Below are 14,021 nucleotides of genomic sequence, written 5' to 3' on the forward strand. Positions count from 1 at the left end.
GGAAGTCTCACTGTGTAATACCACTCTGTGGCGTCTGTGTAAACCTCAGCCCTCCCCATTGCCTTTAAAGGACTGCAGACCCTGAACTAAATATGGACATGCACTTTCGCAGGATTTCAAAGAATGTCCCAGACTCACAGTCCACTTTGATGATGTGAGACTATCGCAGTCCGTCACTGGTACCCCGAACATAAGGTAGCCCTGTGAGCCCAGCCTCTTGGTGCCAGGATTGATGCCTCCGGTGGCTTTTTGGTGAGCAGGACAGGACAGCAGGACACCATCTGCTTTGGCCTATGGGAATATTCCTCAGCTTGGTCCATGAGGGAGAGAGATAACGCCACTTTCCAATTATAAAAGGGGAATTTGCGACCACCATACCGGCAGAAATCCAATTATTTCCGTCCCCCCGCCCCCCACCACGGGTGTCATCTTTACCATAGCTTTTAGACAATGTCTACAAAAGACAAGATGTCCAGGAGGAAGTTGAGGGGCTTGACCAATATGGGTCGCCAGGTGAGCGAGGACCCAGACCTGGACAACCTGCTGTCCCACCTCTCCCCTGAGGAAATGGAGGAGCTGGAAAAGGACATGCTGAAAGTCCCAGACCTTGACCCGAAGGATGCAATCATCGCCGCCCCGGGGGAGAGCCTGTCCACACAGCCGCCGGCAACCAACAATGTCCCGGACGCTAGACTGGGCAGTCGTCGAGAGAGTGACCCTAAAGGGTGGCGTAGTCAGAGGGAACAGTCGTTTGAGGTATGGTTACTTTCAAACATCACCACTAAAAACACTGACATCTCTCAGTCATTTGTAAGAAACTGTGTTCATGTTTCCTCACAGGACAAACATTTTAATTTGCTTCTATACATGGATGGATTTTTATAAACACCACACTTTAATTACTTTTTTATGAACACCACGCTTGTATTACTTTTGTATGCCATTGTTTATATGCAGAGCTTTCACAGTAGTAATTTGACTATATTAAGACAATGTAATTGTTTGCTTGATGCAGTATACTATACACAATGTCTAGTCCCCCGCACTGTCCACAAATATCCTATAATGAAAACTTTCATGTGATATTATACATCTGCTGCCAACTAGCATAGATCACATGCACACTGAGTCTATTAGATCATAATAGCGGTCCACCACATTTTTAAGTGCCAGGAAAAACATTGTACACCCCCACCCCCCTCCCCCAAGGCTTACTTGCAGCCTTTTTCACATCCTTATTCGTTCTCTCACACGAGGAGAAACAGCCTCTCAGAAACACACAGGGTTTTGGCATCCTAATATCACATAAAAGATGTTTCAGATCGAGAGCCATATCCCCTAGTACGGGTTTGAAATGCTTTAGCAGTTTGAGGCTGGCTGGTGTTTAAAGTCGATAGAGACGAGGTCCTACAGAGCTTTCTTAATCCCAGCCTGTAGGAATTCCTTGGTTGATTGCTCCTACTACGCTGTACTGCCTTTTAAGGATACATCTGCCACGGACCCTTGGCCTTGCACGGCAAAACAGATCGGAGAGCTCACAAATCAAACACTCTATTATTCTCTGCAAATATATCCCTGCGCTATTCACTGTTTCCCTGAGAGTTTACGTACTGTAAACACATGTAGTATATCTTGTCTAGTGGGTCAGTTGCAGTTAAGCAGTGTTTAACTTTACAGTAAGCATACGATAGGGAGCCTTTTCATTGTATATATGTGCAGGTTAGGCATTATACTGTATTATGTTCAGTGGTGGAAAGTAACTAAGTATTTTTACTGATTTTTGAGGTATTTGTACTTTACTTGAGTATTTCCAATTTCCAGTACTTTTACTTCTACTCCACTACATCTCAGAGCCAAAATTTGTACTTCACTACAATTATTTGAAACCCTTAGTTACTATTTACTTTGGCGATTTAAATTTTGATGAGAAAACATACATTAACCACTTCAACCCTATACATTTCGTCCATTTGAAAATAGCCGATCTACAAGCTCACAATTTTGAGCTTGTAGATTGGCTATTTTCAATAGATTTTGTACACATTTTGAACTTGTACGTGAAATGGGACAGTCTGCAATATGAGTACTTTTAGTACTTTAAGACAGTACATTTTTATTACTTTTGTACTTTCACTCAAGTACATTTTCAATTCCGTACTTTTACTTGCAACGATCAAGTACTTCTAAATTGCAGTTTTGGTACTTTTACTTAAGTAAAGCAATTGAGTACTTTTCCCACCACTGGTTATGTTATCGTGATCTCTGTAGATGTCTCAGAGAGCAGGTTTGGAGCAGATCTTTTTCTTCTTTTAATATATCTTTGGGGCTTTATTTTGCCTTTCTTGATAGTGGAGACAGACAGGAAACGAGGGGAGAGAGAGACGGAGAGTGACGTACAGCAAAGTTCGTCAGGATCGGGACTCGAACACGCGATGCACTGTCAGGCTGCATTAGGAGCCTATAGGACCGCCAGGTTTTGTGTTACTAGATATATTCAGTATTTAGATATTTGATATTCATTTTAGCTGCCTCGCCCCCTTCCTGTACAAACCCATTGTAACCATGATACATTACTTACTTATTTGATCCTCTTCGTCCCAGGTGGGACATAAGGCCTTAACGATCTTCCTCCATCGGGAACTGTCTTGTGCTGCATGTTGTGCCTCGCCCCATGTCAGGTTCATCTTCTTCAGCTCAGCTGCCATGACACTGCATGGTGCTTTGCTTTGACCACAGGGGCCCCTTGTGGCCAATACCCCCCTTGTACCAAGCCCTTGACTTCCCTGTCACGTAAAGCATTAACGTTAAATTCTAAAAATAATAATAATAATAATGATAATAATAATTGTGTGCTAATATATTATTTTGTTTGTCTTGCAGGGTGAGCCAAAGAGGGAGACCCGGAAGCAGGAGTACCTGAGGAAGATGGGCCTGAGTCAAGAGGGAGACACAGATCACAAGAAAGGAGCTCCACAGAGACAAGCTAGTGACCAGGAGAACAGGCTGGAGGAGAGCAACAACACAGAGGAGCGGCCTGGCCTTTCCAATAGATATAGGAAGTGGGGGAGCAAAGACGGGGACGTAAAAGACGAGACCAAAGAAAAGGACAAATGTGAGGACAGCAAGCTAAAGGACAAGCAAGACAACAGGGAGAGCACAGGGAACAAGACCAGAGACATGATCTCCAAGTTACAAGAGAAGAGAGAAGAGAAGGAGAGGAAGGAAGACGGCAGGAAAAGAGACGACAGCAAGACCAAAGATATTATCTCCAAGCTGCGGGAAAAAAACGAAAAGGAGGGAGGCAACAAAGAGAAGGACAGGAAAGAAGACGTCAGGACACGAGGTGGTCTTGTCTCCAAGATGGTTGAGAAACAGAGCAAGGCTCATGAAGGTCAGGGCCAAGAGAGTACATCAGAAGAGAGGAAGGCTAAAGTGGAGGAGAAGAAAGATGTGGAGAAGGACAAGCCGGATGGGAAACTGGAGCGACAGACATCAGAGAAAGGAGAGGACGATGTGCAGGTGAAAGACGACAAAGAAGGAAAAAGGAAAGCGAACGAAGAGGAAGTAAAACACGACGACCACGTGAAAGACAATGCCACTAACGGTGGGGAGAAGAGAGCAGAACAGAATGACCTGAAAGAGGACAGCAAGGGAAACGTCACAAACGACGAAGGCTCAAAGCCCAGCAAGGCAGGGGAATCCAAGCATGTGGATAACTGTGTCGCCGGGAAGAACGCCAAAACCAAGACGAAAGAGGAAGAGGAGGAGGACGAAGACTCCAGCATGTTCGACGAGCTGATGGAGCAGGTTCGGAGCAACGACCCGTCCCTCGGCGAACTCAACGTCAACAACTCCGAGGTCATCAAGGTCAAGACCCTCATTCAGTTCGCCGAGGCCCTGCACGGCAACGCCCACGTCAAGACGTTCGCCTTGGCCAACTGTCGGGCCGACGACCACGTGGCGTACGCCATCGCGGGCGCGCTGCGCAACAACAAGACCATCGCCAGCGTCAACCTGGACTCCAACCATCTCACCGGGAAGGGCATCCTGTCCCTCATCCAGGCGCTGCAGCACAACGCCAGCCTCACCGAGCTGCGCTTCCACAACCAGCGTCACATCTGCGGCGGCAAGACGGAGATGGAGATGACCAAGATCCTGAAGGACAACACCACGCTGCTGAAGCTGGGCTACCACTTCGAACTGGCCGGGCCCCGGATGACCATGACCAACATCCTGAGCCGCAACATGGACCGCCAGAGACAGCGGCGCCTGCAGGAGCAGAAGCAAGCGCAGGCCAACGGCGGGGGGGAGAAGAAGGGCACCCTGGACGTGCCCAAGAGCGGCGTGGGGTCTCTGAGAGGCTCGCCCAGGGCGTCCCCCAAACCCTCCCCCATGGCCTCACCCATGCCCTCGCCAAAACTGAAGCGGGTGTCTGCTGGGGGCCTGGCACCTCCACCTCCTCCACCTCCGCCTGGAGGCGGACCTCCGCCGCCTCCACCTCCGCCCGGGTGCGGACCTCCTCCTCCACCACCTCCCATGGATAACAAAGGGCCAGTCTCCAGCAAGAGGGACCAACTGCTCGACTCCATCAGGGGGAGCGATAAGCACCAACTGAAGAAGGTAACGGATCAGTGGTGGAAAAAGTACTTGTTTTACTTAAGTAAAAGTAGCAATACTGCAATTTAGAACTACTTCGTTACAAGTAAAAGTACGGAATTGAAAATGTACTTGAATAAAAGTACAAAATTATCGGCATCAAAATGCACTTAAAGTACCGGTAGTAAAAGTAAAAGTACTCATTGTGCAGAATGTGCCATTTCAGTTCAAAATGTGTACAAAATCTATTGAAAATAGCAGATCTACAAGCTCACAATGCATTGCGTTGCGACGCATTGTGAGCTTGTAGATCGGCTATTTTCAAATGGCCAAAATGTATAGGGTTGAAGTGGTTAATGTATGTTTTCTAATCAAATTTTTAATCGCCAAAGTAACTAGTAACTAAAGTTTTCAAATAATTGTAGTGGAGTAAAAGTACAAATTTTGACTCTGAGATGTAGTAGAAGTAAAAGTATTGAAATTGGAAATAGTAAAGTACAAATACCTCAAAATTGTACTTAAGTAAGGTAGTTAAGTAAAAGTACTTAGTTACTTTCCACCACTGGATATAAGATAAAATATACATGATGATTTCGTATAGAGCACCGAAGTCTGACGTCAATATCGATACAGGGCGCAAATCCACAAGTTAATGTACTTTTTATTTGCATTGTAATCCCCATTGTAATCCTCATATAAGAACTGTGTTTGAAAAATAAACATGTCATCCAGGCCGTTTCACTCATATGGATATGAAGAATCAACAGACTGAGAGAAAATGCTATTGTTACTGCTACTGAATTAGTTACATTTTTGCTAGAAACAGACTGTATCATAATGAGACTGTCGCAAACGATACAGAGACACCTCCCTGACAATAATGCCAAGACAGCTTGGTTATTTTTGGACCACAATGCTTATATGAAATGATTTTAAGATAACCCCATGTTATTCTCCATAGAGAAATTACTTCCGTGAACCAGGGGAAATCGAGAGGACGAGCGAGTGACGCCAGGACTTCGGCGCTCTATATCTGCAGTATATTGTCACACATACTGTACTTTACATTCCTGTTCATATATGTGTCTTCAACAGGTTCCTGTGCCAAAGTGGTTGCAGTAATAGTCCCATTGGAACGGAAAGAGAAACGGGAGAGAGGGAAAGGACAGCCACCTCACAACACAGGTCTACAGAGGAATAGCAAACCCCTCTAATGTATATCCCAATGTGCCGCTCTTAAACACTGTCACAGCGCCATGTGCATGGTGACATAGACAGATTATGGGGTAGGGAGAAGGTGAACCAATGTCCATCGGTTGGATGAGTGGCCCTCACTATGATTTCTCCCCTAAAACACTGGACCAAAAGGAGATGGTGGAGAATGAGTGATGCAGAGGGAGCCTCTGATAGCCAACAGCAGGAAAGGCCATGAGTTTTTTCGCGGTTGTTTGTCTTCGTTCCATTTTGACACCATAGCCTGTTATTTGCACTAGATTATATGAAGCGGTTCAGAAGTGACTCCAGCTTGTGTACATGTGGTTGAATGTGAGTGTGGTTGGAGTGCGCTGTGAGCTTAGTAAGAGGTTCAAAATATACTATAAATGCTTACCGGTATATACAAATCTAGCATTTATATATTGAACAATAATTTGACCAGTTATTTATTTGTGGAGAGAGAATCCACTTTATTTTGTCATTTGGAATGTTACATAAACAGGGGAAATCTGAAATGACATAAATATCAGGGAATTAATAAAAATGGGGTGTCAACTTCATAAATTCACAGTGTGTGGATAAGCAGAAGAAAAAGAAATGAGTGATTCAATTCAATTTATTATGTGTGTCTCGTTGCCAAATCTCAAGACAATCTCAGGCAAGGTTTTACACATTGGAAAGTTTATGTATCTGTTTATTTGTGCCTCTGACCAACTCTATAAGTGTGTTAAAGGGACACACGCAAAAGAATATATATATATGTTAATGATGTTTAGAAAATTTAGAACACTTTCCTGGGGTCTCTGTGTGTGTAATATGTGGTTTTAGATATTTTAGATTTTAGCATCTAGATTTAAATCTTCTAAACGTCATTAACATAATATATATTTTTGCAAAAAGGGTGAAATGTCCCTTTAATGATAATGTCGTTCGTTGCGATTTAACGGATTCTAGATGAGGCTTTTTTTGGTCTATTGTCAAATTAATGGATGGTATGAAATTGTAATATAAACTCAGTGACACATTTTTATTTCTATTACATAAAAGTTTAAGTTTGGAACATAACATTTAATGGCCTGCTGTCTCTTGCTGTCTTGGATACATACAGTATGACATTGGAAAACAAAGTCATCCTGCGTTTACGTTATTTTGACCACTAGATGTCCATAAATTGTCACTTTTTACGTTTATTTATCACAGATGATGTATGCATGCCCAGGCGTTATTAGAAACATATCACCATCACATTGCTTCTGAAACTCTGTTCAAAACACCAGCATTTGTTAACAAATTATTGATTCCTTTTCCACGACCTCAGTCGGATTATTAGCACTATTTATAGTTCCTGTGTATAAATGTTATTCTTTCTTGCATTGTACATTCCACAAATATTTTGAATGTGTTTGTTAGAGGAGATTAATTAATTAGCAAACACTCCTAATGTCAGCTGACATAACTGTCTTGGCAGTAAAATGTAGTTTAGAATTCCTAACTGTTGCCGTTTGACAGAGACATTATCAATTAAATAATTGGCAACTGGTCCCAAGAAAAGAATCAATATGATTTTGGAATTGGAAGTCTCACTGTGTAATACCACTCTGTAGTGTACATCTGTGTAAACCTTAGCCCTTCCCTTTGCCTTTCAAGGACCCTGAACTAAATATGGACATGCACAGGATTTCAAAGAATGTCCTAGACTCCCAATCCAATTTGATCATTCATGTGAGACTATATCGCAGTCCGTCACTCGTACCGCTCGCTAACACAAGGCACCCCTGTGAGCCCAGCCTCTTGGTGCCAGGATTGATGCCTCTGGTGGTTTTTTGGGAGCACAGAACATGATAGTACCATCTGCTTTGACCTATGGGAATATTCCTCATTCCTCTGTGGGAGACAAGAAACACTTTTTATGTGGGTAATATGTGTTTTTAGATATTTCAGTATTTCGAAGTGTCCATGGGCTCCATGATGTCATGGACACTGAGCTCACTTCCTTTCTTGACTACAATTCCCATAATGGGAGGGCTGTCTTACAGCGCAGGCACACCTTTGCGCACAGCCGCGGACAGAGGAAGCTGACGCCCAACGTCATTCCGGCTTTTTAGACAGCTGGTGGATGGAAAAGAAGCTCCACCTCCGCGGCTGACTGACGTGACGGACAGATTCCCGGAAACGCTCTACTGCGGAGGTGGAGCTTCTTTTCCATCCACCAGCTGTCTAAAAAGCCGAAATGACGTCGGGCGTCTGCTTCCTCTGTCCGCGGCTGTGCGCGAAGATGTGCCTGCACTGTTACTGAGACAACATGTAGTCCAAGGACTGTCTAAAGAGGACGAGACGCGGAGACCGTTCGGGCGACGCCATGTTGCTCCATGGAAGGAAAGAAACATGCGCAGTTGAGACCAGGAAGTTGTACATGCACAAATCCGTCCTCTTTAGACAGTCCTTGGTGTAGTCCAGGAAGGAAGTGAGCTCATGGACATGGAAATACTGAAATATCTAAGAACACATAATTTACCCACATAAAGACCACATGAAGGAAAGTGTTTCTTGTCTCCCAATTGAAATTGTCTCCATTCAAATAAGATCTGGTTGCACAAGGCCCTTTAAAACACATGCAGTTTTGTCCCGACCCGACCCTTCGTGTTCAGGTTTGGGCTTAAAAGGTGGCACAGTCAGAGGAAACAGTCATTTCAGGTACGATCTCAGCATCACCACTAATCCCTTACACTTTTCACACCCCTTGTTAGTATAATTTGTATTGACTCAAAGGAGATTAATGCATAATGCATGGGGAAAACCTATCCTTTGCCTCTATGATTATTAATTTTAAGACCGTCCTTGTTAATTTCTCATGGTATTGTTGCAGAGCTCTCAGGTTTGTATTAGTTTGCAGTTTGACGTTTTAATGAAAATGATTACTCAATTTATAAAAGCATCCATAGACAAAATGACAATTTATGTGAATGTTTGCTTTTATCGATTGACATGCCATTCATTACGTGACCCCAGATATTCTAATGATAGATTAGATTGTATTCTCTTTCTTTCTTACTATCTGTCAACTGGATCTCATTCACAGCGAGTCCATCAGATCATAAATAGTGGTCCACCACAGTCGGCGTATGTGCCAGAAAAAACATTTTCCGTCCAAGGCGTACTTGCAGCTTTTTCGCATCCTTATTCAATCTTTCGCAAGAGCCAAGAGGAGATCGAAGCAGCCTCTCAGAAACACACAGGGTACTATTTTTGCCATCCTAATATATCACATTATAAAATACTTTTCAGATCGAGAGCCAATCCCTGGTACAGGTTTGATTGCAGAAGGGTTCTAACTTCTAGCAGTTTGCTGCTGGCTAGTGTTTAATGGAAAGGCACTTTCGGTCCTATGTAGCTTAATCGCAGCCTGATGGAATGCCTTGGTTGATTGCTCCTACTACGCTCACTGCCTTTTAAGGATACATCTGCCTGGACCCTTGGCCTTGCACAGCAAAACAGATGGAGAGCACACAAAACACTTAGCAATGCTCTCTGCAAATATATCCCTGCACTATAATATGTTTCCCAGTACGTTTACCTACTGTAAACACATAGAATATAATGTCTAGTCTAGTGTGTTGCAGTTACAGTAAGCAGTGTTTACATTAAGCAAATATGCCAGGGAGCTTTTTTCATGATACATTTGCAGGTTTGGTTTTTATCATAGGTTAAACCCATTTTGGGCGGGAACCCCTTTTGGCATGATGTTATACTTTAGCTATTGAAAAATAGCAGATCTACTAGCTCATAGCGCAGCCAGGTCTGCTATTTTTGAAAAAGCCTCAAATCTTTGAATATATTATTACAGAGTGAACATTTTAACTCAAATCTTTGTTTCTGGGGAGGTCCCTGGAACAACATATTTTCAGATGGGGGGGGCGGAGGCATATTACATAATGATTTTTGGGGTCCTTGACATGAAATATTGAGCACCACTGATACAGAAACATAAGGTTTTTCAGAAAACTATCAAGATTTTGAAGACAAACTTCAACGTCAGCGTCAGGCCTAAATGGGTTCAGCCATCCTGATAACTGGACGTTCCCAAGAGTGGCTGCAGTGGGTCTCTGAGAGGCTCACCCAGGGGCATCCCCGAAACCCTCCCCCATGGTCTCACCCAGGGGCATCCCCGAAACCCTCCCCCATGGTCTCACCCAGGGCATCCCCGAAACCCTCCCCCATGGTCTCACCCAGGGCATCCCCGAAACCCTCCCCCATGGTCTCACCCAGGGCATCCCCGAAACCCTCCCCCATGGTCTCACCCAGGGCATCCCCGAAACCCTCCCCCATGGTCTCAACCAGGGGCATCCCCGAAACCCTCCCCCATGGTCTCACCCAGGGCATCGCCAAAACTGAAGCGGGTATCTGGGGGCCTGGCACCTCCACCTCCCCCATGGATAACAAAGGGCCAGTCTCCAGCAAGAGCTCAAGGGAGCAACTGCTCGCCTCCATCAGGGGGAGCGATAAGCACCAACTGAAGAAGGTAACGGATATAAGATGAGGATGATTAAGTAATAAGTATAGGCCTATCTGTAGTATATATTCATGTGCACACATAAAGTACATTCCTGTTCATATCTATATCTTCAACAGGTTCCTGTGCCAAAGTGGATGCAGTAATAGTCCCATTGGAATGGAGAGCGAAACGGGAGACAGGTATAGAGAATAGACAGCTCACCCGCGGTTTACATAAGGCATAACAAACAGCTCAACGTGTCTTCATGTGCAGTTCTTAAACACTGTCTGTCACAGAGCAGTGTGGTGACATAGACAGATTAATGTAAGGAAATACTGAGTCAATTAGTTGGACGAGCTCTACTTACTATCATAAGGGACATTGTAGACTAGAGAATGTGTGATGTAGCTGGACCTGTCATAACAAACTTCCGAAAATGCCAGGAGGTTTTCTTTGTGGTTGTTTGTCTTAATTTCATCATTATATATATATATATATATATATATATATATACATATATATCGTGTGGTTAAGCAGAAGAAAAATAAATGAGTGAATCAAAGTTTGTGTGTGTGTGTGTGTGTGTGTGTGTGTGTGTGTGTGTGTGTGTGTGTGTGTGTGTGTGTGTGTGTGTGTGTGTTTGTTTCATTGTCAAATCTCAAGACAATCTCAGGCAAGAGTTTACCTAGCTCTGGTCCATAGCTCTAATGCGTTGCATTTAAAGCTATGTTGCTCTCGACTAACGCTGCTCGCATGAATGCAGACCAGCCTCTCGTCTTTGGTGCTACTCACCAAAACAAAGGCAGGTTGTGTCATTAGAAAGCCTACTTTCCTCAGTGGAAGCACTCTGAGCCCCCCACCACATGTATAAACGGTACTTTTTGGCCAGAAAGAGGCCAAGAGGCTGGTCGTTATTCATGCGAGCGGCGGAAGTCGAGAGTAACATAGCTCAGTCTAAATGCAACGCATTAGAGCTATGGATCAGAGCTAGAGTTTACCCACATGCATTAACGTACATTACACTTACACACATTGGAAAGCAGGCATTAGAACCTGTTCATTATGAAAGACTTGGTAGGATGGACGTTTTCAGAAGGAAGGGATGGCTGGCCTTTAGTATCTTATCTGATATTCTGTGTTATTCTAGGCTGGATGTTTGGATATCTTAGTTAGATAGTCTTACATAATAAATCTACACGTCTTATCGTTGGGGATTTATGAAGTAACTAATGGCTTCTATCAGCAATGTACAACTGTTTTGTTGACTTATTCCATACTTTAAAATGAATGTAATTTCTAATCTAATGTGATAAGATTTTCCAAGTGGCACTCTGCTGATGTTATGTTTAATATGGAATGATTACCTTACACAGCCTGTATACCTTCAATGAAATTATACTGGTATGTTCACAACTTCACATGGCAAGTCACAACTTCAATGCTGTAATCCTGAATGGAACAATATCACAAGTGATTATATCTATGATTATAACTATGTACAATTATGGGATATGTCAAATAGCTAAATATATAGTCCTACATTGTTGGACTTATCCATCACAGGTGTGTTCCTTTTATACTGAGCAGTCTTATATTATTTTTGTTACACATTATTTTAGTTTGATCCCCGCCCATGTCATACCAAAGACAAATGGGACCATGCCTTCCTGCTTGGCACTCAGCATCAATGGTTGGATTGGGGGTAAGTCCCTGCGACATATAGCGTCATGTCCAGGGGGTGTACTTATACTTCAAGCTGCCTCACGCTACAGAAACATGAGATAGGCTCCTGCCCCTATGGGCCTCATGGCTCGGCAAGGCTTACTTACAAAAATACAAATTTTCATTTTTTTAGGATATCCTTTAGACTATATCACCACCCTGACATTCAATATTCAGTGGGATTGTGCAACCTCAAAAATACTTTTGTGAACCTCATGAGCAGCAGATATAAGTATGAGGAAATAGGGAACTAAATGGAACGTTGGTGGAAATGAATGTATTTAAGACACTTGATTAGCACAGGAGATGAATGCATCGTATCATTGGTACTAGCCAAGTGTGACGAGTGTTGACCTGACTTCACGGCACTAAATGAGTCGTATAACCTTTTCATCTGGCAGTCTGTGTAATGTACAGGATTTCTCCATCATCACATCATGTGTAGCTCTCCTCCAGCAGCCGGGAGCTCATAGTAACTATCTGCTGCTGCTGCTGCTGTCAAAACACGGACCCTCTCCTTCACACCACATGAATGGCACCCATGCAGTGCTGCCAGCAGACCAGCAAACCATCCAGCCAGCACTGGGGATAGAGAGAGAGAGAGAGAGGGGGGGGGGGGACACACTCAACAATCCAGTTCTATTGCTCTGCCTCAGCCTCTGCATCCATGAAATGCCTATATTTGGTCATTTCTCCATGTTGACTTGGTCTGCAGGTCCATTCCTTCCCCGTTCCGTTCCTAATAACGGGCTGTGCTCCAACGGTATACGTCTGTCTGTATTTCGGCTACAGCTCCTCTCTGACCAACAGTACTGAAGCCATGGAGGAGGGGAAAAAGGGGAAGGAATTTGATAATGCCCTTTATCAATGGTGAGGTTACCGTATATCAGTTTGTTAGATCAATTCTTGGAGCAAAGAAAAACATTTCTTGCAGCTCATACGCCGGTATAAAAACCACTAGCTAGAAGGTAATCCAATTAGAGAATGTATAAGAAAGAATGTATATTATTGTAATTGTAGAGTTCTGTACTTCAGTGCAGGGACGTGCACACAAAGGGAGCTTCAGCCCCTGCCCTTTTACCCGTCTGTAAAACAACGACCCTTTCCAGACCACGAATGAATGTAGCATTTACTACATGTGAAAGAAATGCAAATGCCACTCCCATTCAGGAGAATAGCTTTTGAAATCCATGTCATTACACCTGCATCTCCACTAGCTAAAGACTGCTGGGTTGTGCCGAGAAAATAGCTGATCTACAAGCTCTCAAGCTTGTAGATCTGCAATTTTCGCTATTTTTGTCCAAAAGTGCCCTCTTACGGAATTTTAGCCCCTAGCTGCCTCTCTAACACTCTCTGCACGTCCCTGCTTCAGTGGACTGGGAATCAAGTACACATCATGTCAAGGAGAATCCTCAAATGAATGTGTTTGGCTGCGGACCGCGACCTGACTACGGATAAGCGTTTGAAGATGGATGGATGGCTGCAGACCATCTGAAAACATTTTGACCACATGCAGCGGCCATGCTATACAAGAGAAGATTTGTGTTAAAAAGTTTCAATATTGAAACATTTCCACAATTCAAGATTTTCCTATCTGATATAAAAGCTCACGTGTCCCACAACTATTTTGGAATAAATATAAAATAGATGTAGATTTTCCTGAGGACCCCCCTAGACCACGATTTGAGAGAACCACGCTGCAGTACTTAATCGAATATAATTACTCTAGTTGTGCTTTCATGTGAAATGTACCCATTCTTCAAACTGTTAATACATACTTCAATCAATCAATCAATGAACCTTATTCAAATCTGCTGAACCAATAATGTTTATATTTGAACGGTTGTTTATTTTTGTCATTTAGAATCCTGCATAAACTGTGGAAATCTAAAATGACATACAATTGGGCTGTCAGTCAGCTTCAGAAATTCTTACTGTGTGAAGAAAAATAAATGACTGAATCAAAGTTAGTTGTGTGCGTGCGTGCGTGGGTCGG

The 14,021-nt window shown here is 43.5% G+C and overlaps 2 protein-coding genes across 2 annotated transcripts in view; both read left to right on the top strand.

The window, feature by feature from the left end:
* The window catches only part of shisa4 (shisa family member 4), a 64,557-nt gene that overhangs the window by 13,254 nt on the left and 37,282 nt on the right, over window positions 1–14,021 (top strand). The window lies entirely within an intron of this gene.
* LOC308322891 (uncharacterized protein) lies at window positions 183–6,544 on the top strand. The gene is made up of 3 exons (XM_080774380.1): window positions 183–756; window positions 2,881–4,620; window positions 5,692–6,544. Exons 1-3 carry the CDS (start codon window positions 451–453, stop codon window positions 5,716–5,718), a joined length of 2,073 nt encoding a protein of 690 aa, XP_080630506.1. The 5' UTR covers window positions 183–450; the 3' UTR covers window positions 5,719–6,544.

The sequence above is a fragment of the Protomyctophum bolini genome, assembly GCF_963924005.1.
Source record: "Protomyctophum bolini genome assembly, chromosome: 2".
NCBI classification, from domain to species: Eukaryota; Metazoa; Chordata; class Actinopteri; order Myctophiformes; family Myctophidae; genus Protomyctophum; species Protomyctophum bolini.

Excerpts from the sequence above, each read along its gene's own strand:
- LOC308322891 (XM_080774380.1), top strand. The coding sequence starts at position 451 with ATGTCTACAAAAGACAAGATGTCCAGGAGGAAGTTGAGGGGCTTGACC. Across the intron at positions 757-2,880 it reads AGAGGGAACAGTCGTTTGAG|GGTGAGCCAAAGAGGGAGAC; the intron begins GTATGGTTACTT and ends TTTGTCTTGCAG. Across the intron at positions 4,621-5,691 it reads ATAAGCACCAACTGAAGAAG|GTTCCTGTGCCAAAGTGGTT; the intron begins GTAACGGATCAG and ends TGTCTTCAACAG.